Source organism: Haemaphysalis longicornis, unplaced genomic scaffold, assembly GCF_048455015.1.
Source record: "Haemaphysalis longicornis isolate Haplotype H1 unplaced genomic scaffold, Haemaphysalis longicornis Haplotype H1 scaffold_1, whole genome shotgun sequence".
NCBI classification, from domain to species: Eukaryota; Metazoa; Arthropoda; class Arachnida; order Ixodida; family Ixodidae; genus Haemaphysalis; species Haemaphysalis longicornis.
Genome location: NW_027526203.1, coordinates 473545462 through 473569323, shown reverse-complemented (window position 1 = coordinate 473569323; position 23862 = coordinate 473545462). Strand labels below are relative to the sequence as shown.

Sequence of the window (23862 nt, the reverse complement as noted above, 5' to 3'; positions counted from 1 at the left end):
ATTTCTTTAGTAGCCTGTTTGGCATCCCTGCAGAGTTGTTCTGTCCATTCCCGAATGTCAGATATCTCCTCGATGGCAGGGCTGCCCGCAACGTCAGATGAGGTACGTTCGGCGACTCGTATTTTGCGGAAGGCGTCCCAATCAATAAGGTGGAGTTTCTTACCGTACGGGTATTTAGTGACCCTAGATTCGACCCCAATCACGACGATGTAGTGGTCACTGCCGAGGTTTTCTTGACTGTTGAACCAAGTGGCATCTTTGCGCGTGTTCTTCGTGAAGGCGAGGTCGGGAGTAGTATCGCCACTCACGCTGTTTCCTATGCGGGTGGGCCGTGTGGGGTCAGTGATTAAGGTGAGACCCTCTCTATGCGCATCGAGCCAGAGGTTTCGCCTCTTAATCGTGTCCCGTTTATATCTCCACTCTGTGTGGTGAGCGTTGAAATCTCCGACGATTATTAGGGTGTTTCCCCTGGCCAGTTCGAGGGTTTTACGAAAAAGTTGACCGAATTTGTGGGCGTTTCGAGGAGAGCTGTATATATTAAGTATAAATATGGTCTGTGTTCTGTGTTTGCTGTCTGGAATTAATTCAACAAGGATGTGAGCCGCAGACGACGCACCCACCCCGGCATCGTGACGGATCGCCGGAATGTTTCGCCTCACGAGAGTGGCTACCATGGGTTTTTGCTTCGAGTTAACACCAGCGGCGTCTTCTTCTACGTCTGCGAAAGATTTGTAATTGCTAAGCTTTGCAAAAACACCGGTCTCTTGAAGACAAACGACGTCAGGCATTTCGCTTGAATCCTTGGTCCTAATAAATTGTTCAAGGTGAGCGCGTTTTCTCCTAAATCCTCGACAGTTCCATTGCCATACGACAAGCGTACTTGGCTTTCGGGTTTTCTTCTGTGAGCGATTAGACATGGTCGTGAGGATTTTTGGAGCTTTCCGCTGAGGTTGGACGGGAGTAGGGTTTTGTTGATTTCATGGGGCCCGTTCCTCCATCCCTGCCCATCCACGTGGTGGTGCTTTCTAGGGCTGTAACCCTAGCTCTAAGTGGAGAAATTTGGGAGCCGATATTTTCGGCCAATTCCGCCAGCATGGCCTTGAATTTTGTGCTGAGATTCTCGGTTATGGCCTTACTGAGGTCTTCTCCAAATTGGCCGAGCATGTCCTCATCGACGTATGTTTTAGAGTCCGAGTGTGCGGGCTGGCTAGAACTAGTGGGGGTCGATTCTTTGGCCTTGCGTTTCGGCTGTGGAGAGCCCGTTGGTGAGTCGTCCATCGCGTCTGCAGAGCTGTGTTCTGAAATAATTTCAGGCGACTGCTTAGCTGGCGTAATGACCTGGTTGAGTTGTCCTGAATTAGTACCCGCCTGGCCTAGGTTGCGTGGGGAATAGGATGTCGTTGATTCCGCACTGGTTCCCTTGAGTAGAGCTATTTCCGCCTTGAGGGCTGTATTTTCCGACATGACGAGCTCTAACATCTGCTTAATTTTTGTAATCTCGGACTGTTGATCTGAATGTTCAGAACCAGGAACGCCTGTGGTAGGGGCGCTGCGCTTTTGGGAGGCTTTGCCGTGAGAGACCGTGTTTGCCCAGCTCACCTTGTTTGCTTGGTTGCCTCCGCTCGGCTGTCTTCCGTTTCGAGACAGGGATCTCGACTTGCGTCTGTGATTCTGGCGGCCAGCGATACTGGGGCTCCGGTGTCGCAGGTGTTGACTGCTTGCCGAGTTGTCCCTGGTGCCTGGCCCGCGACTCACGTCCCGTCTGCTAGGTCGTTCATGCTGCGGAAGCCGTGGAAAGGACCCCGATCTACCACGCTGGCCGGTTGTCGCTTCGCTCGGCCCGTCCTTATGGAGTATGGACGACGTCGAAGTTCCGTTGCGCCCGCCGTTTTGTTGTCGTCGACGGTTGTTATTTTGTTGCTGTTGCTTTTCCCACTTGCGCTTCTTGAGAATGTAGGGAGTCTGGAATCGCAGTCGGCACTTCTTGTCGCCGGTTGGATGATCCCGTCCGCAGAGAGTACACTTGGGTTCGCATTGATGTTCCTCAAGCGGTGAGTCGGTGCCGCAGATCTTGCAGATCTTTTTGTCGGGTGCTGGGCAGACGTCGGCGCGATGACCGAGCCTGCCGCACCCGTCACACAGTTCGTGTCGCTTCTTGTGGATGAAGCAGCGATATTCGGCGCCGCGGTAGTATATATAATGCGGCACCGTTGTGCCTTCAAAGATGATAATGGCAGAATTAGTACGGCCCATTCTCCGGGCCTGCAGAATCGTTGGATTCTTCTTGTAGACAAGACTTCTTGTGATGTCGTCAGCACTGTCGTACTCTGGTATATTGTGTATGATCCCCTTGACGGTGTCTTCGGGAGGCGCCGCGTAAGCGGTGACTTTGTAGGAATTTTCTCCGAAGTGGAGCTCCTTGACAGCGGTGTATTTACTTGCACGCTCCATGCTGGGGGTGCTGGCCACGATGATGTTTTTTGCGGGGTTGATCCTGAGGAGATCTTCCGCCGCCTCGTTGCAGCTGAGGCCGGTCGCACGGAGCACGCCATCGCGCAAACAGGCCTGGCTAACTTTCGTGATGTCGAGCCCCTCACGCGGGCGCAGCACGACTTTGATGTCTTCTTTCGGCAAGGCCGGCTGACGCGGAAGGCGTGGTTGCCGGCTTGCTGCTTTCTTGGCACGTGAGTTTCGGCTGGTTGGCGTGCAGCCAGCGCCTTTTTGCCCGGGGGAGTGTGCCGGGGTTATGCCGAGCTGCGCGAGAGCACGAGCTCCACGTCGGCGATGGCTCGTGAGCCACCCGGCTTCCTCGGTGATTTCATCAGGCGAGATGGACTCACCGTCCACTTCGATTCTCTCCATAGCGCTTCTCCGGCTCTCGGGGGTTGAGGTGCCGGTAGACCGGGTGGGTGCCGAGTGGGGGCGAGGCGGCTGGGCTCAGGCCGCCGTCGCCGCTCCTCCCCGGTGCACCGTGGTTCCAAAGTAGGGTTAGCAGGGTGGCCCCGCTTCGCTGAACAAACCGGCTGATATGAGCTAGGCGGTGGTCCAGTAATCCAAGGAAACGATGTCCGTCGGCAGCTAGGGCCTTTGGACGCCCGATACGGTGGTTATTTGCAGGATAATCGTTGAATTTACGCCACAGAAAGTGTGAAAAGGCACAGCCCATACGGAGCTCACCCGTTCAGCGTAGCCCCCTGGTGGCATCCCTTCTCATCAAAGCGAAATATTTTTTTTTGACAGTTACTAGAGGGTCAGCTTCCGGGGCTGTGCGAAAACCGCTCGGTAGAGCATCACAGAGCTGTGATGAAGTTTAGGTCCTCCTTAACGGACTGGAAATCGGAGTCAGCTGGCAAATCAACCTTTCCTCTGCAGAAGAACACTGGTCTCCTCTGCAGAGCAAAAGTACTGCCCTTTGCTGCATGCAGCAAAGGGCAGTACAACCTCTAGGCAGGCTTTTCAAGAAAAAATCATGGACCCAACACTGCACTTCAACCAATACTAAACACCCTTGTTTTAACGAGGTGTTAACGAGGGAAGTGTATATCAGAATTCAGTAAACTGTTAGGAGAAGTCAAGGTAACCGCACATCAGATAGACGTAGAAATGTCGGTAACCCTGTCAAAAGAGAAAGGAAATGCCCTACAAAAATGGCTCGGACAGGCTATATATTGACGATAAAGTTCCATCTGCTGCCCTTGAGACCCTCCACGTTCCCGATGGAGATGTAATGCATGTTCACAACATTACGGTGTTGGTAGACATGGCCGTGTTCGACGATGACCGAGAAGTTGATCACGGAATCAGTTCTTTTGAACATCCACCGGTATATTCATGTTCACAAATCCCTCTTTATAGAGCCCTTGACTAGACAAGGAGTCGAAGTTTTGAATTTATTTTGTGAAGCCTCTATGGTGGGTTTAAAGCAGGTAAGGGGCCGTTATATGTCACATAAACATCGGGGATATGAAGTGAAAAAAGCAGAATACACATGATCCTCTTAAAGCTGTGTCCACTTTCACTAGCCTGTAACAAATTTTGGTTGCATAAACCCATTCCTGCCTTTTCCCTATAATTCAATTTTTCAAGGTTTCATAGTGTCAGTAATAATTGCTCAAATAAACTGTTCCAGTGTTGTGCAATCATTTACGCCAAAGTGTTTAAATGGCTATCCCGCGTGCATGAGCATTGATGCGTCAATAGCATAAGTGATAAATGTTGTGTTCCCATTGAAGGTTTCTAAATACCCCCCAAATATATGCCAAAAGTAGTTTTTGGCGAGAGGGTATCTCAGTGTCTTAATTCCTTTCGGATCGGGAATTTATCGCTGTGCTTATGCAGGGTTAGCCTGCCCGTGAAGCCGTTATATATATGTCTTCTAGAAGTTTTATGTACGTTTCCGCTATTCCCTGATATTTTAGTCTTCTAAAACGGCTGCGGTGGGTACGGAATGAAACGCTTTCTCGTAATCTATAAATACCACGTAAAGGGGTTTACTGTAATCTGCGGATTTTTCTATCACTTGGTTGATGCTAAGTACCCTTTCCTAAACCCGGCCTGCTCTCAGTATTGATGGAAGTCCAGGCTGTCCAGGAAGTGCGGGAAATCCAGGAAATGCGGCCGGCCGTAACTTTGGTAAAGAGCTTGTAAACAACTGAGAGTAGGCTGGTGGGTCTGTAATTCTTGGGGTGCTTGGGTCCTCCCTTCTTGTGAAGCATAATAATGTCGGCGTTTTTCTCGGCTATGGGGGCTTTTTGAGTCTTCAAGCATTCCGAAAATAGCACAGCAAGCTTTTCCAGTTCAATGTCTTTTCCCTCCTTCAAAAGATCTACGGGTATGCCGTCGTCACCTGCTTAAGCTTTTCCTATTCTCATGCCTTAGAGCCTTTCCAACTTCCTCTTTAATAACTTGTGGGACATGCCAAGTTGAGCTTGTACTCTCCATAGTTTCGTTTCCCCAGGTCTAACGTAGCTGGAACACAGCCTGGTGTAGAATTGTTCTGCTACCTTAATTATCTCGTCCAAGTTGGGCGTAATCTTTCCCTGCTCTTCTCTGAGTGCGTAAATCCTGTCTTTGCCGATGGCTAGCTTTCTCTTAGTTGCTTTCAAGCTTCCCCCTATTTGTAGCGTTTCTTCCATCACTGCCATGTTATATAGACGAATATCTTTTGTTATATATCTGTTAATCAGTTTTGAGATCTCGGCTGATTCAATCCGATCCACCAAACTTGGCATTTTCAAATTCTTATGTTTGGCCATTAGTTCCTTCGTTTTGTTAATTTGTTTTCCAGTTGGTTCTCTACATGTTGCTTCTCCCGCAGCTGCTGCTGATTTTCTGAGTGTCGATGTTAGGTTGTCATTTAGCCTGTCTGCACTTAAATTGTTCACCTCATATAAAAGCGAGAGTTCGTTTTCAAGAGTCATTTTATACTCCTGTGATCTGGCCATGACTGATCCCATGCGGGGTTTCTTAGATTTCACGAGTTTCGTTCTTTCTCTTCTGAGATTCAGCCTTGCCTTGCATCTAACCATCCTGTGATGGCAGCTCCGAATCTTACTTGGCACCACTACGTCTTGCACGATACTCGTGTTGTCACTTATAATGAAGTCAATTTTGTTTCTGGCTGCACTATTGGTGCTTTTCCATTACCATTTCCTATTCTTTCATTTCTAAGATAATGTGTTCATCAACCTCAGGCTATTTCTCTCTGCAAATCCCACCAGTGTATCTTGTCTATTCCGAAGTTTTCCACAGAGCTTTCTCCGATTCGCTTCTCACCGACCTTTGCGTCCAAGTCTCCCATCACAATCGTGAACGGCGTTCTTGCCTTCTTCATTGTTGGTTGTTTGTGCATAGACCTGTACTATATATTTAACCTGTATCGTTGTTTGCTTGATCACAAAAAAAAAAAAACTTCTCTACGTTTCCTGCTATTTCTATGTGGATTAACAATCCCTCCGCGTGTTCTCACTTTTTTAGCATAGCGGCTAGCGTACGCTACGCTAGGGTTGGTGGGTGGCGGGACGCGACTGCGCATGCTCGGGTGGGTGCGTCAAGGAGGGCCATCCCGCATCGAAACGAATGCGTGGGCTCGCCGAGGCGGCCCCACGAGTTCGCCCCCGCGGAACTATAGGCACTTGAAATGTCTGGTCCCGGTACCGGTCTGCCGTAGCGTAGCGTGCGCTAGCCGCTGTGCTAAGCCTCCTATTGATATCAGCGACACCGACGCAAGTTCGTCGGTGCATGCTGCCAAGAACAACATATTTCCAAACTCGCAACGCCTGTTTTGCTGATGCAGGAGAAAAAACGAGAACACCCGCCTGTCGGAATTTCGAGGGGCCCCAATGATAGCCACGTGGTCGACTTTAATAGAGAGTTTTATCTGACCGTTTCTGACGGTCCGCTCCGCTCCGATAGCAAGCGGGAGGGCCATTGCGCATGCGTGGCACGCTAGCGCGCTACCGGCGATACCGGAGCGGGGCCCCGCTCTTAGCGGACCGTCGCGGCAGCTTACGCTACCGTGCGGAATTTAAACATGGCTGCCCCCGCGCTGCGAGCGCGCTACGGCGAACTTCGTTTCTTCAGTTGAAACACGACCGACGAAGCCGCGAAAGCGCCTCCGAATAGGCAATGGTGCCACACACCTCAAAGATCTTTAGAACGAAGCGAAAAACGTTGACCGAAGCGTGGGGCTGCTTCTATGCAGCGCCGAGAAAGACAGCCTTGGCTTGGCTATTCCAAAGTTTATTGGCTTGTTTATTGTTATTTAGAAATATTATACTATGACAGCGACTACATTATACAAAAAAAGGTTAAATGAGGCCAAGAAACACGGTATTTTGCTTTGTTTGGGTGACCAAATACAATTTCTTATGTTTCCTTTAGGGTGAAGTTTTGGTTTACACGCGCATGCGAAACGACCAGTCACGCGAATCATTCCCCGCCGAGGGAGATACGGTTATCGCTTAGCTAAAAGCCTTGCGGCTGCTGACGCTCCGGCTGTGTTGAGCGGGACGTCGGGGGCATAGCGGAGCGTCAAAAACGGTCAGCTAAAACTCTCTATTCTATAGCAGGCGCCTCATAGCTCAGGTGTAGCTTCAGCGCGTGAAACCCCAGCATTTTAATGCTTAAGCTTGCCCAAACTGTGAGCAGCTACCACAGCAAAAATACGTCATCTTTGGCTGCTCAAAAATATTCTGTAACCATAAAACTTGTAGTGAAGCTTGGCGCATTATAATTATAAATGCCTTTATAAGGGGTCTGAAAACAGCGTGTTCGTTCCAACTCGGATACCTGTTACCTGATGAAGATCGATATTCCTTTTTAACCTCGTACAGCGAGGTTGTGAACGTAAGGCGCGCGGTAATAATGGGGTTGTATTCATGTTATGCAAAATGGCTTCATTTCAATCAATACATGTAAGTGCTCGCGGTGGCAAATGTCCTTTGTGAGGCTGAGCGAACACATTTTTGGTACATGCATGTCGAGATGCGGGTAATAGGCACACGGGGACGGACACTGGCTCCCTACGGAGCGCCGGGAACAAGTGCCTGCTGTAAGCACGTTTTGCCAGCCGCGGTTGTAAAGCTGGGGACACATTTGTAGTCAGCGTCTCAGCTTCCTTTCATCGTGCCACGTGATCTGCGGGTCAAATTGGAATGGCATGCACAAGTGCCTGGTACGTCTCAGCAATCTGTCCCGCATACGCGCATCTATTTGCCCAGAAGGCGAGCTACGTATTCTGAAAATTGATAATATTTAATCGCCATGTCTGCGTGAGCTTTCTCCATTTCATTTGAAAAAAAGATTGCCCCAAATGGAGGGCGGCGGGCGTTGGTTATTGCAGGAAATTTTACGGAGAATTTTTCAAGGTTATCGGGGTACCACACGAAGACCTCGCTTGCGCGCTAACCTCATTTGATTACAAACTAACATGGGACTTGAACTTGGCAACGTTCAGAGCACGAACTATAGCGAGGGAAGCTTAGCTGTACTATTAGAGGAGTTTTGAGAAATTAAGTGGGATAATATTGGGCTGCGTGAGGTAAGACGGACAGGAGAAGGCGTCATAGAACTGAGTAGCGGGCATATTCCGTGCTATCGGGGGCGTCACGAAAAGAAAGAGCACGGAGTAAGATTTTTTAACCACAGGTAGATAGCAGGGAACGTGGAAGAATTCTTCAGTATTAACAAAAGGGTCGGAGCTGTTGGGATCAAGCTAAACAAGACAAGCCGCTAAGCAGCGGGCCGGCGCCGGGAAAAGTGAGTGTATTTTCAGAAACTCGTGTGCCATAGCGATTGAAAACGCTCAAACAAAACGTGTCAAGCACCCGGACTCTGAATGAAGCAACCGTTTTCCAGGGAGCCCGTGGAACGCACAAAATCGGCGGAAAAGACGAGTAAGTCGGTCATTAGGCCTAACCATTGGTTTTTGATCGAGCACAGCCAAAATACTACCCATTGCAAGAAATGCCTACTGCGAAGAGTAACCCAGAAAAGAAGAAACCGCGTCTAAATCGTTCTCGACATCGCCAAACAGTCCCGAAAATCTACCGAAGCAGTCCGACATACGGGGGCAGCCCATAGAGTTTCTTCCAGCATACACTAGAGAGGAATCGGGCGCTATAGCGTCTACGCGGCTGAGATCAAGGCCGTCTGTGTCGTCATGGGCCTCCATTATACCATATGTCCGCCTTAGTTTTGTTATTGGCTTGGATAAAAACGTTTTAGTCGCTGTATATTCGAACACAGTGACACAAAAATGCAAAGAGTGGTGTGTTATTAAACCAGTGGAAAATAAAACAAGCTGTGTTAGAGCTAGGAAAAAAGGACGTAAAGCGTATTTTTGCAGAACGGTTGTGCCTACTATTCTGTAGATCAAGCTGGGGGTTAGCAACAATGTTAATATTTTCGGTGAAACTCAATAGAGAATGTTATTTTATTATTTTACCATTATTTCAAATGTATGTTGTTTACAGAACTTAGAAATGCTTTTGAGCGTGCATGAAAACGCTCCTTCACAGTGAACCGGTGCACCGACCGTCAGCTACAGTTTAACAAAACTTGTTGCTGAGCGAGTTACTTTATACTTGAAGAAAAAAGAAAACGTGGCGTTAAACAGTCACGGACGAATACAAGATAGGACGGGTACAGGCGCCCGTATCTGTCGTATCCTGTCTTCGTCCAAGTACGTTTGGTTTCTTTTTTTTTTTCGTCAGCTAAAACTTTCGCGGCGGCATATTACCCGCTCAAGCCCGCTCTACATGGTGCGAATTTCGCCGGCGCATTCGCAGCTGCGGCGCCGCTCGTGCGGCAAGACGATCCATTCTCGTTGCTGTGGCTAATTGCCAAATGTTTGGAACAGCGGAACGCCTCCTGTGAACGCCGCTTGCCATTTTCCAATTTGTCGCAGCTGTGAAAATAAAAAAAAATACATCGTTTTGCCGCACGAGCGGCGCCGCATCTGCGAGTTCGCAGGTGAAATTCGCACCACGTAAAACGGGCTTCAGTCATGCATTCCTTCGGCTCCGGCATGACCAACGTTATAGGTACGATCACGCAATGCCTGCTCGTTCATCCGGGGGAGTCACGCCAAGTCCTGACCACCTCCCGGGCCCTGGCGGTCGCGGCGGCCCTGTGGGCCTCCTCCACCCCCAATACCTGATCCCGATGGACGAAAAAACGTATTCCTTCCTTCCTTCCTTCGTTCACCGAGCACGCAGCTGCCACGGCTCACAGCTACCACACAACAGGGAGGATTTCGGCTACCTGGTATCTCGTAGACGTGCTAATGCATAGTGAAGAAAGCAAATCCAAAAAACCGCCTAAGAATCCAATTGTCATGCCAAGCCCAAGCCAGAAGCAGGGGTCTTCCCATAACCCTCCACGAAGACGTGTATTCCCAGGTGCAGTTTCCTCTCTAGTATACTTACTTAAAGGCGCGGTCACACTAGCCCGACCATCGGCCGATTTGGTCGGCCAACACCGTGTCGGCGAGCTGTCGGCGGCCATGTCACACCGCGCCGACGCCGGACGTTGCCCAACCGTCGGCGTCGGCGAGAAATCGGCGAGGCGTCAGTGTCTCCGCGATGTCGGCCGACGCGCTTGTCACACCGCACCGACGGCCGCGCGACGTCCCACACCGACGGCCCCGCGACGGCCGACTCCGCCGCCTCGCCTCTCCGCCGGGAATCTTTCTTTCTCTAGTCAAACTTGGAGTATCGTGTCGCCGCAGCTCGACTAAAGCCATTCGTGCGTACTGGCGTGTGCGCTGCTTGTACTGTATGTACTCCTCAACTTCTTGTTAGATCACGGACAAAGAAAAAAGAGCTGTGCGCTGCTGCCGCGGCAGTAATAATATGGATGTTAACCCCCGGCGAAAAGACCGCTGTAGCACGTAAAATATACATATAAATTAGTGTGTACGTCAGCAGAAATTTAACTTCCTCTAATGGTGAAGGCCTGATTTTGCACCATGGTACCGCATTTTCGAGAAACACGGTGCGATTAAGAAAAGGGAAATTAATTGCTGTGGCTCAAGACGCCACTCGCTGTTTCGAAGGAAATATTTAATTGCAAAGGTAGTTGCTTCTCAAAATCACCCGATTCCCAAATTGGATGCGCAAACCATACCCCTTCAAAAACCGCTCACACACACACACACACACACACAAAAACCTGACCCCGCCGGGAATTGAACCCGCAACGTTGAGCGCACGGGCGCGACGCGCGAGAGCACTGCACCACCGCCCAAATGCTGCCCCACTGCGAAATAGCCTGGGTAACAGATGGAGGCCCATCCTTCCGTGTCATACGTCGGTGTTTACTAGCTGGTTTACAGAATTCCTGGCTGGTAAACCGAAATTTCTTAAATAGCGCTTGCACAGGAAGGTTCCCCGAAGCCCCCACAATAGCTTATCGCCATAAACTCCGCTGCTTCGCGAAAGCGCTCGCAATAATGTGTGTGCGCGGCTGCCACTGCGATTTCCCACTGCGGGGATAGTGCTTGCCGTACTTTGGTTTTATGTTTCACATGAAAAACCTTGGCCGATATTGATGCCTCATTACCAAAATTACCCTACGTAACTCTTCTTCTGCACGAAACTGACCTTACATTTTCTACAGGCGAGCCGATCGCACACGCATTTGCAGTTTGCAGCTCCGGGGTAGCGGCGTCGCCGAAGAGCACGGCCGAAGCGTCGAACGCCAAAATACGGATTGCATCAGCCCTAGTGTTGAGTTGTATGGGCTTCATGGACGTTACTGAGTTTATTACACTCCAGAAACTATCCAAATAGAGCCGCATTCATTGCGGCACGAATGTTGTCGGGGAGCAGTTTTCGCTTCTCGGTCGATTCCCGACGACGCGTCCGGCGACCGGTCGGGTGACCGGTTCTGTTGGCGTCTTCGGTCGGCGAGTCAGTCACACTACGGCGACTTTCCATCGGCCGACGTGTTTGTGTCGCCGTCGGCGTAGTATGACAGCGCGGTCGGTCAACTCGGAAGTTGGCCGATGGTTTGGCGACTCGTCGGCGTCGCCGTCGCGTCGTCGTCGCCGTCGTGTCGGCCTAGTGGGAACGCGCCTTAAAAAACTATGGTCCCTAGAAATATTTGCTAGACTGCCGTGCACGCGCCTTCTCTATGGGGAGGCGGGTCCGCGCCGCTGATGCACGCACACAGCGCTGCGCACAGGGCGCTGCGAGCAATCGGAGCGCTCGAGCGGCCGGAGCGAAAGCGGCCGCCGGCCGGCCTGTGCCGCGCGCTATACTACCGCCGAGACCGGGCGCGCATGGGGGTTTGGCGGCCAGTTAGAGTGGTGAAATCCAACGGCTCGAGGTACATCAGCTCACAATTGAGGTTGCGATAGAACTACTATGAGACCTTTTAATTTCGCGGACCGAATTTTTTGCGAATCGGGCTACGGAGCCTATTTGCGGCCGCTTACCTTCGCGAGTGAGACCGAAGGATGAAACCGCAGCAACGAGAGTAGCCGTTTCGCTACCGCTGCTGGAACCATTATTTCGCGCATTGTTGAGACAGTGAGATCGCATTCAAAGAGAGAACCGGCGGCGCCAGACGCAGTGTTTGTTCTAATTGTGAAAACTACTGGGTTATCCCCGAAAGTCCTGTATTGAAGGTGGTCGGTATGTACCCGGCCTGTCTGGCTCGAGAAAAAAAGAAAAAAAAAGCTGTAGTGAAATGCTTTACCAAGGAAACCCGTTCCTAAATACTTCGGGCCGAGCCCTCCCACTTCCCCTAAGGAGGGGGGTGGGGGGGGGGGGGATTAAGCGAGGCATATGGCCATTGGAATAAATAAGCCTTAAGAACTTATCTTCTTAATTTGAAACAGCCGCAAATAAAATGATTGGCCATAACACAAATATTCTCCCTTGTTGCTTTCACTGCGTGCGTCTCGCGATTCACTCTGAGTATGCGGGCGATCAAAAAAAAAAAAGCCCTGTGCAATGAAGAATGTAAGCACAGCTACTGTTTGGCAGCCTGATTCTAGTAAAAATAAGTTTCACGCACCCCTCAAGTTTGCGAATTTTCCAAAAATTACAGGCTCGCAAAATAGAAGCTAGTACCACAGTTTCTGCCTGTTGATTGAAAGGGCCAAAAACATCGTATACGTGCGTACACTCGCGTTATTTTTATTCGGCATTTACATTTAACAGATATTCCCAACTGAGGAGGCAGCGAGTGAGGCAAGCTGTAAAGATGGGGAAAAAGCGCATGGCATTTTATCGTCTGCGGTGACGCCGTGAGCGTTTATCCACTGTGTAGACCTGGGCCAGTGATTGGTATACGATTCCAAGCTGTCCTGGGAGGCTTATTTGATGCATTTTACAGCCGAAAACATGGCAGAAGCGCGGTATGTGGATTACGGAGATATCGAGAATGCCCATCAAACGATAACATCGGATGCCAAGCATGTTGTTTCACATAACCGAAAGCGAAACTTGTTTGAATGCTAATCTTGGACATCCTGAAATCACGTAGAACCTTTACTAGACGTCCCTGCGGTTAGTTGGTGCAGCAGCCGCAAACGGCGCATGGTAGCTTTTCTTCTTTCAGGGCTTTACAAAATAAATACATTCTTATCGCCCGGATAAACAATGAAAAGTGTGTTCATTTGAGCCAGTCTACAGTTTAAACAAAAACGGGAGCTTAACAAATTCTCTTTAGTGTCCCTTTAAGAAAAAAAAAAACGTCTCATCGTTGTGGGGTTAACGTGCAAAGTGTTGCTACGAGCGGGCCAATTAATCATCTTCAAGTGTCAACGTGCTCCTCCTACGTTGGGCACTTTTTCTTACTCCTTCACCCCGAAATAAAAACACACGCTAGATTGGTTGATATTGAAGCGACGAAATAGCTGAAGCCCTCGAAGTAAGTAGTACATTACAGTAAAAAAATGGTTTACTTTCTTCGAGTCTGAAGAAATATGCTGTTCTCACGGCTTTTCCTCCGGGACATTGTTTCCAGAAGCGCGCTGAAAGACGCCTGTCAAACATGGACTTTGAGGCAAAATGTTTCGCGACTCCTTCGGCAGCCGTGATACTCGCGACCTGAAGTATGCACTCACCGGCAGCAAGGAAAAACTGCCTTAAAAAGCTAATTGAAGCGGATGAAGAACGCTGAAGTCCAAAACTTTCAACTTGATAAGAGGTGTCGGGCAAAAGTGAACGCTGGAGAGCTACCGTGCTTTCCCTTGTTCGACACGGCAATAATAACAAAAAAATCACACATCCCCACGCCATGAACGATGCCGAAGGTGCGAAGCACTGGGACTAAAGTTGTGTGTTGCCTGTGTGATGAGCGTCATCGTCCGTACGTTCTGATGCACTCTGAGTTTTAAATGATTTTCAGGTGCAGTAAATGCGCTGTGAATGACAAGCGCCACACGAAAGACTATTTGCGTCCTAGTACTTCGCACCCTCGGTATCGTTTACGGCGTGGAGATGTGTGATTTTTTTGCGTTTTGTACCCTTTTAGGTGGCTTGACTCACATATTTTTTTATTATAATGCTGTGTGCACGGATGCCAACGGACGTTAACGGACATTGAGAGGTCGCTGTACACATCAGTCAGTACCCGTTTTTTATTAAAATTTATGTCTTTCGGCGTAGTCTAGTGGACTACGCCGAAACTAGGCTAGAGTGGGACCCTTCATAAAGACTTCCCGCTGAGCCCCCATGGCATACGCTGAGGGGGGGCACCCTTGAACCTCGTTATGTTGGTGGCCTTGCATAGCATATGGCGCTCGCGCATGGCCTGGCACAACGGTGATAAGAACGCCTGCCCTACGCGGCAATGTTTTCGTGATTCCAGATCACAGTACGTAGAAGTGCAGAAGCGAGTGGCTGTCAGGGATAGAACCCTTGACTACGCTTAGGGAATTTTAGGGACACATCAGCCTTCATTGGTTGGTGGCTTGTTGCTCGAGATGCTCATGTAATTTTGTTGTGTTTCTGTGTTGTGTCGAAGACCGGTATTAAAGAAATAAAAAGCGGCGTAGTCTAGTGGTAGAGTATTGGATTCCTTGCGTGTTGTTGCGGGAGTCGGTCGTTCGAATCTTGCCGGTGTTGGTTTCCTTTTTAGATGCAAAGCATCCCTTAGTCGACCCTCCGTCATCCGTCGGCGTCCGGCGTCCGCACCTCTCCTCCCCGCCCGCCTCTACATGCCAGCTGTGATAACGCCGCTCTCCTCCTCGCCGCTCGGCTCGTCTCGTGCCGGCTCAGGAAGACACCGGCAACACTGTCGCTCCAGGAGCTCTTAAAGGGGAAGCGTGCTCGTATCGTGCCGGCCCAGGAAGACACCGGCGACACTGTTACTCCAGGAGCCATCTCATGGTCGGGGCTATGTCCCTCCCTTGTTGTTGCGCCGTCCACACCCCCACTGCGCATGTGCGTCTCTCCTCCTTTCTCCTCTCCTCCAGCTGTATAAAAGCAGGTGCGCGCGCTGCGCGCCGTTCAGTCTGCTCCGAGACACCGCCTGCGCCGGTTCTGCGCCGGTGTGGAACCTACACGGAACCCCATGCTTTGCATCACCACATGGTTCCCTTCGGGGAGATGGTGTGATTTTTTTTTCTGCGACTCCCTTTGAGCCATTCGTTCATAATGCTGTGTGCACCGATGCCAACGAGTGGACATTGCGAGGTCTTAAGGTGCTTCGCACCTAAAAGGAAGTGATACTTTTACGCGGCGTCCAAACTGGGATCAGGGTTTCTTGGGTCTTTCATGCCGCGAAGCTTTATCAGTGACCCAGATGCCACGAATGCTTGGCACTCAAATTAAGCGAAGCTCCAGGTGAAACCCAGAGAACGGCTCGTTCCGTAGCGTCAATCTAAGCTTCATGCTCAGCCAAGGTCCAGCCAGCGCAGTGGAGGTCAAGGTGAGGGAGAAGAGAGTCAGCATCAAGAACGCGCATCCAAGTTCACTGAGCCTTCACTGCGCCCGGTAGCGCCTGTGTTGCGGTACAGTCGTGTGTGCGTTCAGGGCGCGCTTTAAAAAAAATGAGCTATGACTGAACAAACTTGATTTAGCCACGTTCAACAACCCCATATTTGTACCAAAATTATGTGTCACCTCTACATGTCACGAGCAACCACGCTTCGCCGGTCGACCGCCGTGATCAAGGAAAATGGCTAATGAGTTCTTTTTGAGATGATAGTATGCTCGGAGGTAAGAATCAGATCAAACATTACTTTTTACCCCAGTTTCTTGGGCTGAAGGCTGGCACACGAGGGAGAAGAAAAGTATAAACTTCCTTTCTTTCTCTGCCACCTGAGCGACGTGGTGCCCCCAACATGCGCCCCTACCGGTGCACGCTCCCCACCCCCTTACTCAGAGCATATCTCCAAACGTGTCTCGAATTGGCCGCAAAAACGTTTTGGTGACATGACCAAATTTTAACATCCCTAAAGGGTTTCCATTATGGAGTAGTGGAAAGTGTTCTGGCATCGTTTACTGAACTTATTTTAGATGCGACTGCATATCATTCACTCGCCTTGTCCCTGCATCCGGCGTCGTCGGCGTTGTTGTCGGCGTCCGCTTCTCCTCGCCGCGCGAGCTGCGCTCTCCGCCGCTCACCACCTCTCCTCGCCGATAGCGAACACCCTCTCGCGAGGGGCATTGGATTGGCTTGGTTTGGCTTGGCTTGGCTTGGATTGGATTGGATTTGATTGAATTTAATTGAATTGGATTGAATTTGGATTGGATTGCATTAAAGTGGATTGTGTTGGATTGTGTTGCGTCATAGTCGCGGCAGTCGCACTGGCGCCGGCGCGTCCCCTCACCGTTATGCGCGCTATAAAACGTGCTGCCTGCGCCGCTCCGCTCCATCGTTCCAGCGCCGTTCCTCCGCTGTCCAACGCTGCAACGTGAACCCCCTATGCATCGCATCTACACAGGGGTCCCCGCGAGGGGAGGTGGGAGTTTTCTTTTTATATAAGCCCAGTAAGAGTAGCAACGATTGTTTTTATGAGGAATAATTTATTTTCTTCTTTTGTCTAACCTAGAACCCCTGTGACCATTCCGTGTAAAATTTTTAAAACAACGTGTCGAACACTTTCAGACACTTAAAGGATCCATGAACAGAAAACATAAGTTCGTTTTATTCGAAAGATTAGGTGTTTCATAGTACCCTAAGCGCTTTCCCGGAAGCAAATGATGTTTTATTCACTGAGAAATAAGGCAATTTAAGCCAAAATTTTAAATCTCCCGTTAAATTGCACATTTTGTGACGTGAACAATGGCGTCTTACGAGCCGGTACATGAAACAGATACTTAATATGTCGACTCCATATAGCACCCACACGCGGGAATCAAACAGGAACCGGAACTAGTGCCGAAACCGAGACGGCGGCCAATTTAAAAATACTAGTAAAACCTAGTGCACCCGCAGCCCTAGTCATGGAATCGCCTGATCCGGAGAACAAAACTCTCGCCGAGAAGCTCGGGCTTGCATTTAACAACCTCACACCACTTGAACGCTCAATGCATCTAAGTGCACGAGCGGCAGGAGTTGTGGGATACGCGGATGGACCGGAAAGCTACCATTCCGCGATAGCCACAACAGACGAACGGCCAGCCGTCGGCACAGCTGCCTCGTCAGCCCCGTCGCGACGGATGAATACAGACTGGTACGTATGTGCCGTGTTTTTATTACGGTTAATAATAGTTTAATTTCAGTAGCAGTATCGCTTATGCCAGTTGGCCGGTGTCGTGTATGGAAAGCCGTTCGCGCGAGCTCTCTGCTTCGACCAGAAAGATACGAGCGTCAATGCGTGGTGTGTACGGCATTTTTTTCCCCCAAGGTCAAAGCGCTTTGACGGCGATTTGACGAAGTCGGCGACGAGCACCAGCATGTCCCAGGAGTGAGCTAACGTAAGGGTCCCTGCCGTAATCACTTCCTCGGAAATGAAGCGAGCACACTCGTACTTCCTTTAGCTCTCTTTCTCCTGCGTTTGCAAAGTTCACAAAACGTAGCCACTTCTTCGCAGAGGTTCGTCGTTGGGCAGCACATGAAAGGAGATCTCCTCACCGGCGGGGATGTCGCACTCCCTCGACGATTTGCCCGTACTACATGGGCATTTCAAAACGTAGCAACGAAATTTCATTGTAAAGTACTCGAACAAACTGAAGTTTTTAGTGGTTGTAAACTGGAAACGAGGTCCTAACAATAGCATCAAGCCAACACCATTCCGAAACTGTGACAACTGTCACTATCTCGTCGCTGCTTGCTGTTCCTTACTCCCCTCGTTTCTATTTTTACCTTTGCTGGTTGGCGATATGACGGCCAACCTCCTGTGAAGGGATTACGATACCAAGCAAGGTCGCGGCTGTGCGTGCTGGGACGGTTCGTTGGCCCCGAAGAGCCTCGAACCCGAAAATTCGTCTGTGCGACGGTGGCGACGGCGAGATGTCGAGTTCGGCTGGCGGTAGTTTCGTACGCATTGGCGTACACGCTTGCGTGTTTATTCGGAACTTCAACCGTTTACTCCACCGTTCTTAGTGTCATAAAAGGAATGTGCAGTATGTTTAAGGGGCATATAGCTCACTATGCAAACTGGTAAGCCCTACCTAACTTGCGTTTGCTTTTGCCGGCCTTCGCCAATCGCAGAGCATTCTCGTGTGACATCATAGGTTCTGCTGCGGGAAATGAGCTGGTGGGTCGCATGGTCATTCCCTTTTTTCCTAATTATGTAGCTTATTTGAGCGAACTTTGTGTGAAAAGTGGTGTCAGTATGGTTCTAACGAGGCAATCTTTCGAATGAACCAAACTTGTGTTTTCTCTTCATGGCTCCTTTAAAGCATGAAGCTTTTTATGCTATACGCGAATTTGTGGAATCTCTCTAGGTGCGGCGACACTCGCAGTCCCGCCGATAACTACTGTCCGGCTACTTGTGCAGGTAGGTGTCAGAAAAAGGCTTGTTGACCCATTCTCGCCCATGGCTTCTTGCTGCTGCAGAGTGAAGAGCTATTGCGCTGTCTTGTGGAAACTGAGATTTTCTTTTTAAGATCATTCAGAAATTTGCTCTAAGAGGGTATTCAGGAAGGATAACCGTAGAATACATGTGAACGTCAAGGAAGTAAAGAATAGCGTGATCCTGATCAATGAACACTTTGAGAAATTGAACAGTCAGTTGGAACGTGTGCTTAACGAAAATGGACTGAAAAAAGAACACTAGCGTCATCAGAAGCAGTGCTTAGAAAATTAAAAAGCAACCGGAGAGTCGGCTGACGCTGTATGAGGAGTGATGTCGCAGGCAAAGGTCGAAAAGTTCAGGTGGGAATCAAACGAGGGTGCGTTGTGAGAGAGGAACATGAAAGCGTTGAAGACTAATTTAGAAGGGGAGCCAGTTTGGGCTCAACTTTACTGCCGGAAGCATTTAAGGAAATTATACGAGGGGTGGACTAAAATACTGTTTCTGTTAGGTTGTAGATGGTCGACAGCCCCGCGTGAGATGGTGATCATAGAATGACACAGCCCTAAAAAGTGAAGTACTTTCCAAGATTCAATCCTTCTAAATGTATACTGGCGTAAAATCGAATTAGGCAGCAAACAAGAACATGCCTTAGACTGAGGTTCAGTAAAGTAGATGTGCTATTTATTTTACAGGACGCGAGTTGCATTGAGCGTCTACGGATTAATTTAAGCTACCTTGCCCCTCTTTAAAATTACGTGCTTAGTGGGGATTTCTTTTTTTATGGTCCCATAATCAAGCCAGCTTTCAGCCCCTACGCCACCCCGACGTCTATTCGTGAGCAAATTGTGCAATCGTACAGGTATAGTGTCATAAATAAAGCGTAGTGGCTCTAGTACAAGCCAAGCGGTTGCAAAATTGACTGATATTTTTTTTATTAATAAGGAGGCTGTTACCTTTCCTACGAGCAGATAATACCTGCTAATAGCGAGCAGATAATAGCGAACAGATAACAACTCCAATTAAGTTCAGTGCTAGCTTCGAGAAGCCTCCCGCCATGGCGTACGTGTTTAGATGGAGCTGCGGGAATTTTCAAATTTTCGATAGATCTGCCATGTAAGTTCCAACTCTTCCCGCTCCGCTTTCATAAAGTTTAAGAGCATATTTGTGCCAAATTTTAACCTTCTAGCACCAATAGTTTTACAGATATAAACGTTTTTTTTCGGCGCCGGGGTGGCCGCGTAGAGTCACACCTGGTGTCAAGGTAAGTAAAACCAACCAAGCTAGCTTCCACAACAGGGTGGGCCCTTAAAGGCCATACTCGCGTTATTTCGGGACGGTTCCGATAGTTTGACAAGTTAAATGAGCTCACTCGGCGCATTTTCGGTAAAGTTACAGCCAAAATCACAAATCTAAGCAACACAGTCACCATAGCCCCATTGGGCGAAGGCGCCTGTGCAAAATCGCAGAACCAGCAAGTAATTAGCCCGGTGGGGCCTTTAAACAGATTAAAAAGATAAAAAACCTTAGAAACAAGGAAAGTTAGAAACAAGGAAAGGCCGTATAATAACAGCGCTCGTCGAAACGCGGTATAAACAACCCTCAGTAACGGCAAGCCTAACCGGCCCAGCCAGCGGGGTTAAATATGAAAAACGGAAATTATTCGCTAGGCAGGGGTCAAAGACTGTTGCCAAAGCTAAAGAAGACCTTCCGAATCATCCGACACTAATTTACAAAAGGGAAAAAATGGCTGCGGATTAGCGCCGCTAACCTTGGATATGCAGGGCAAAAGCTTGGCTTAGTCTGGTAGAGTCTTGGTTTCGCTTGGTTAACCTCTGATTTAGCTGTATTGCCGACCACGTTTCCAAGCCGTTCGGTTCCGTGCAACGCTCACAGAAGGAGGCAGGGCGAACGCGGCGTTCATTCATGGCGAACGCACCGTTCCTCTTTGCCGGGCTCGAGACGAGTCACGTTGTCCGAAACGACCCAGCGCCGCATGCATGGGAAGCTGCGGGGCTGGTTGACTGCGTCGACCGCAGCGGCGGTGGCGACCTCTGTCGGCACCCGCAGGCGCCAACAGCGGGCCCGGCGAATCACGCAATGGGCTTCGAGGGGTTCGTCGCCGGGGGTGTGTCTCTGGTCAAAAGGTCATTTGCGCATCCTCCACGAAATCGCTGGACGGAAGTAGTAAAGCGTTGCTTTAAAACTATAAATAAGATCAGCGCTACCTAGAAAAGGCCGCGCCCAAACCAGGCAAATAAGACGACGGGACAGGGTGACACAGGCAACACTACTAAAATTTGAATAACTCGACAACCCCTGCGTTCCCAGAAAAGTACAAGTGCTACAGAAAAAAAAACCCAGGGCTACCTCGATGTGTAATCGGTTGTTATGTACAAAATGCAGAAATAGAGTGTTCCCGCCCCTCTCGTGGTCCCAATGCTTCCGGTCTTTAGAGAGAACAGGTTCGCCTAAATTTTACTCATCCTCACCAAAAGATTGCGGTTGTAGGCGGACGGCATGATACACAGTCTTTCGGCTAGGAATAGTATTAAAAAGGCGAGGTAGGACTCTAATACAACTTTAGCAGCCTTTTTGCCTAACTTAGCTTCAAAATACCCATGTTTTTTTTAGCTACACACTTGAGAATGGCAGTGGCTATCCTTTCCAACGGCCAGACGTCAGTGGATCTCCTCAGTAGGCCAGGGCCCCAGCTATTTCTTTCAAAACCACGTGTATAAAAAACTGGCTCCAATTAATGCTGTAAAGGTGGCAGGAAAGCAAAGCTTTAAAGGACGACCACAACTATTTTCTATGCAATGTCACTTGAATTCACACACGTGGCTCTACAAAGAGTGAAACCAGAGATTCTGCCAGCCGTTACCTGGAATTCGCGGGGGCGGCGTCCCGAACGCAGCACCAGCGTCGCCCACGGCCGGGCTAGAGCGGCGGACGCCGCCCCTGTAGCCCGGCCGTGAGTCGGGAGGGAGAAAACGGAGAGGAGCGTTTTTCGAAGGGTAAGACAGCGGACCCTGGGCATCCTGATGTGCTAGCTTGGGGCTACACCACCACGCGACACAAGTGCAGACACCGAAATAATTCGGCATCCCAAGCAATCCTATTTATACCGATTTACACTAGTTAGTTTAGTAAGTTAGAGAGTTGCGATAAAGCTTAGGGAACTTTTATAATCGCTATTTATCAGAACCAGTTGCTACTTTCGCCTTTTCTAATAACTCTTAAAACACAACAGAATTGGTATTCACGAATCTAGAAATCGGAATCACATTTGTGGCAAGCGGTGCGCATAAGGTAGGGCTTCTATAGCGGCCAGATGTCTGTATGTGGCCTCCGCATTTTGTTTTCCAGCACTAAAAACCAATCCTTAACATATGTTTGCCGTATTACCACCTAATTCCTTCTGGTGTGGGTTACCCTGGAGGTGCTGTCGAACAAGTTAATCAGGCCGTGCGAATTGGCAGAGCGCAATGGTCTCGATACTGCGCCAAAACAGGCCCAAAACAACCCTCGCTAAATCAGACGACAAAGCCGTACCATCGGCGCCGACGCGGTGAGCAGGCCCTTCCGCGCGGGGAACGTTGGGTAAATTCGCCGCGCCATCTATAGTGAGCTACGTCAGTACGACGTGTTTTTTTTTTTGTGTGTGTGTGCACGGGGTTGCCTTCGCCTTGGTCTCCTTGATGACCATGGCGAAGCCAACACCGTGCACAAAAAAAAAAAAAAAAAACACGCAGTTCAGCACACGCAATGTACACCCGGCGTCAAAATAAGCCGGGGCACGCGAGCGCGTGGCAAAATGCATCGCCGCGACCTCTGACGTTGCACTTCTGGTGTCGAGACATCGATGTCCGTGTGCGCATCCAACCATGCTCGTTAGCCTGTCTTTTCCTTCGCTTCAAACGGCAATTCTGGTCACTTTCAGCGCTTGGCACCAGGGATCACTTTCTTTGCTCAACCCGTCTTCCTCGCACACACTTGAGTGGCTGAGGGCGAGGGTGAACGTGCGTTGCTCGCTCTGCCCTGCTCTGACAGATAACTAATATTGCCCGTCTCGCGCTGACCGAATTGTTCCCCACATATGCTCTCCCATTTCGGCATTTCTAACAGCGCCGCTGTTCTTGGGCTGGGATTGTATGCCTGCTTTGTATGGTTTTACGCTACCTCCGGAGTTTCCAGCAATGCGTTTGTGTTTACAGGTAAAGCCGACTTTATGAAGATCGGCGGAAGCTTGGGTTTTGTAAGATGGCTTTCCGTCACAGCTTATTGGGCAGCGAAGCACGGAAATCTACGGAGGGAGTATGATTAAAAAAAAACGGCTGTAACTCATGTTTAATGGGAACTGAAACCGCAAATGAGACACAGACAAAGATAGGAGACAAAGGGACGAGTGAACAGGAGCGCTCGTCCTGTTGTCTCCTTTCTTTGTCTGTGTCGCATTTGCGCTTTCAGTTCCCATTATGCATCACAAACAGGCCCTTTTTAACTCATGTGTTATTAAATGTATCCAAAAACCAATTCTATCAAAATGTGCTGATAAATCGTCTATACCGCTATGCCGAGATTCGTTCACTTGTCGTAATTGCTAGTGAAGTTGTCAACGATGGAGAATTAGTTTGTTGTCATGATAACGCAATCTACGGAGAGATTGCCATGTATTGGAGACAACGGTTGTAACAGCGGCTCCGCGCTTGTTCAGTAGGTATCAACCACAATCGGTGGAAGGAGTTGATATTTTTTCGTAAAACATGCAGTTGGTTGTTAACTAGGAATGACCACACCAAAACAGAATGCTAACTGAAGAGAGAAATAATTTATTTTATGAAGGTGTGATGAGACTTCACCTTGCACATGTTCTGAAACAACTGAACAGGGGAAATCAAGAGAAAAGACCGGCCTGGTCGTGGGTTTTACAAAAAATAACCAAAATGACAGCCGGTATTCCACACCAGCTAAAAATCAAAGCACGCTCAAAGCAAGCAATAAAAAAAGCATCTGTGAAGTACGCTGCTCTGCTCCTTCTCATTACCCAACTTAAGTAGTGGGTAAAGTGGCCGCCTGCGGAAATGATGTCGCTCATCCTTTTTGGCATCGACTCGTAAAGCGAAACCACAAACTTGTGGTTTGCGCAAAGGCTGTCCCATTCTTCCCGAATGGCGGTCCAGAGCGCGTCCGCTGTGTCTCCTGACAAGGGGCGTTTGCAGAGGCGCGACTTCATGACCCCCCCACATTCTCGATTGGATTGACATCCGCACCGTTCGGAGGCCACTGCAGACTGTGTACGCCCAGATCCTCCAGCAGGATGGTCACCTGACGTAGCATGTGCACGATGATTTTGTCCTGCTGAAAGATAAAGCACCCATCGGGGAAAGGCCCATTGAGCACGTGTCTTGCAGTAGCGCACTGTAGCAGGACGCCGTGAA

General features: G+C 49.5%; 2 protein-coding genes across 2 annotated transcripts in view; both read right to left on the bottom strand.

Moving 5' to 3' along the window:
- LOC144156278 (alpha-1A adrenergic receptor-like) overlaps positions 1–23862 on the bottom strand; it is a 464281-nt gene that overhangs the window by 143203 nt on the left and 297216 nt on the right. The window lies entirely within an intron of this gene.
- Positions 519–3167, bottom strand: LOC144173704 (uncharacterized). The gene has a single exon (XM_077702017.1). The coding sequence runs from the start codon at positions 2860–2862 to the stop codon at positions 910–912; it is 1953 nt and encodes a 650-aa protein (XP_077558143.1). The 5' UTR covers positions 2863–3167; the 3' UTR covers positions 519–909.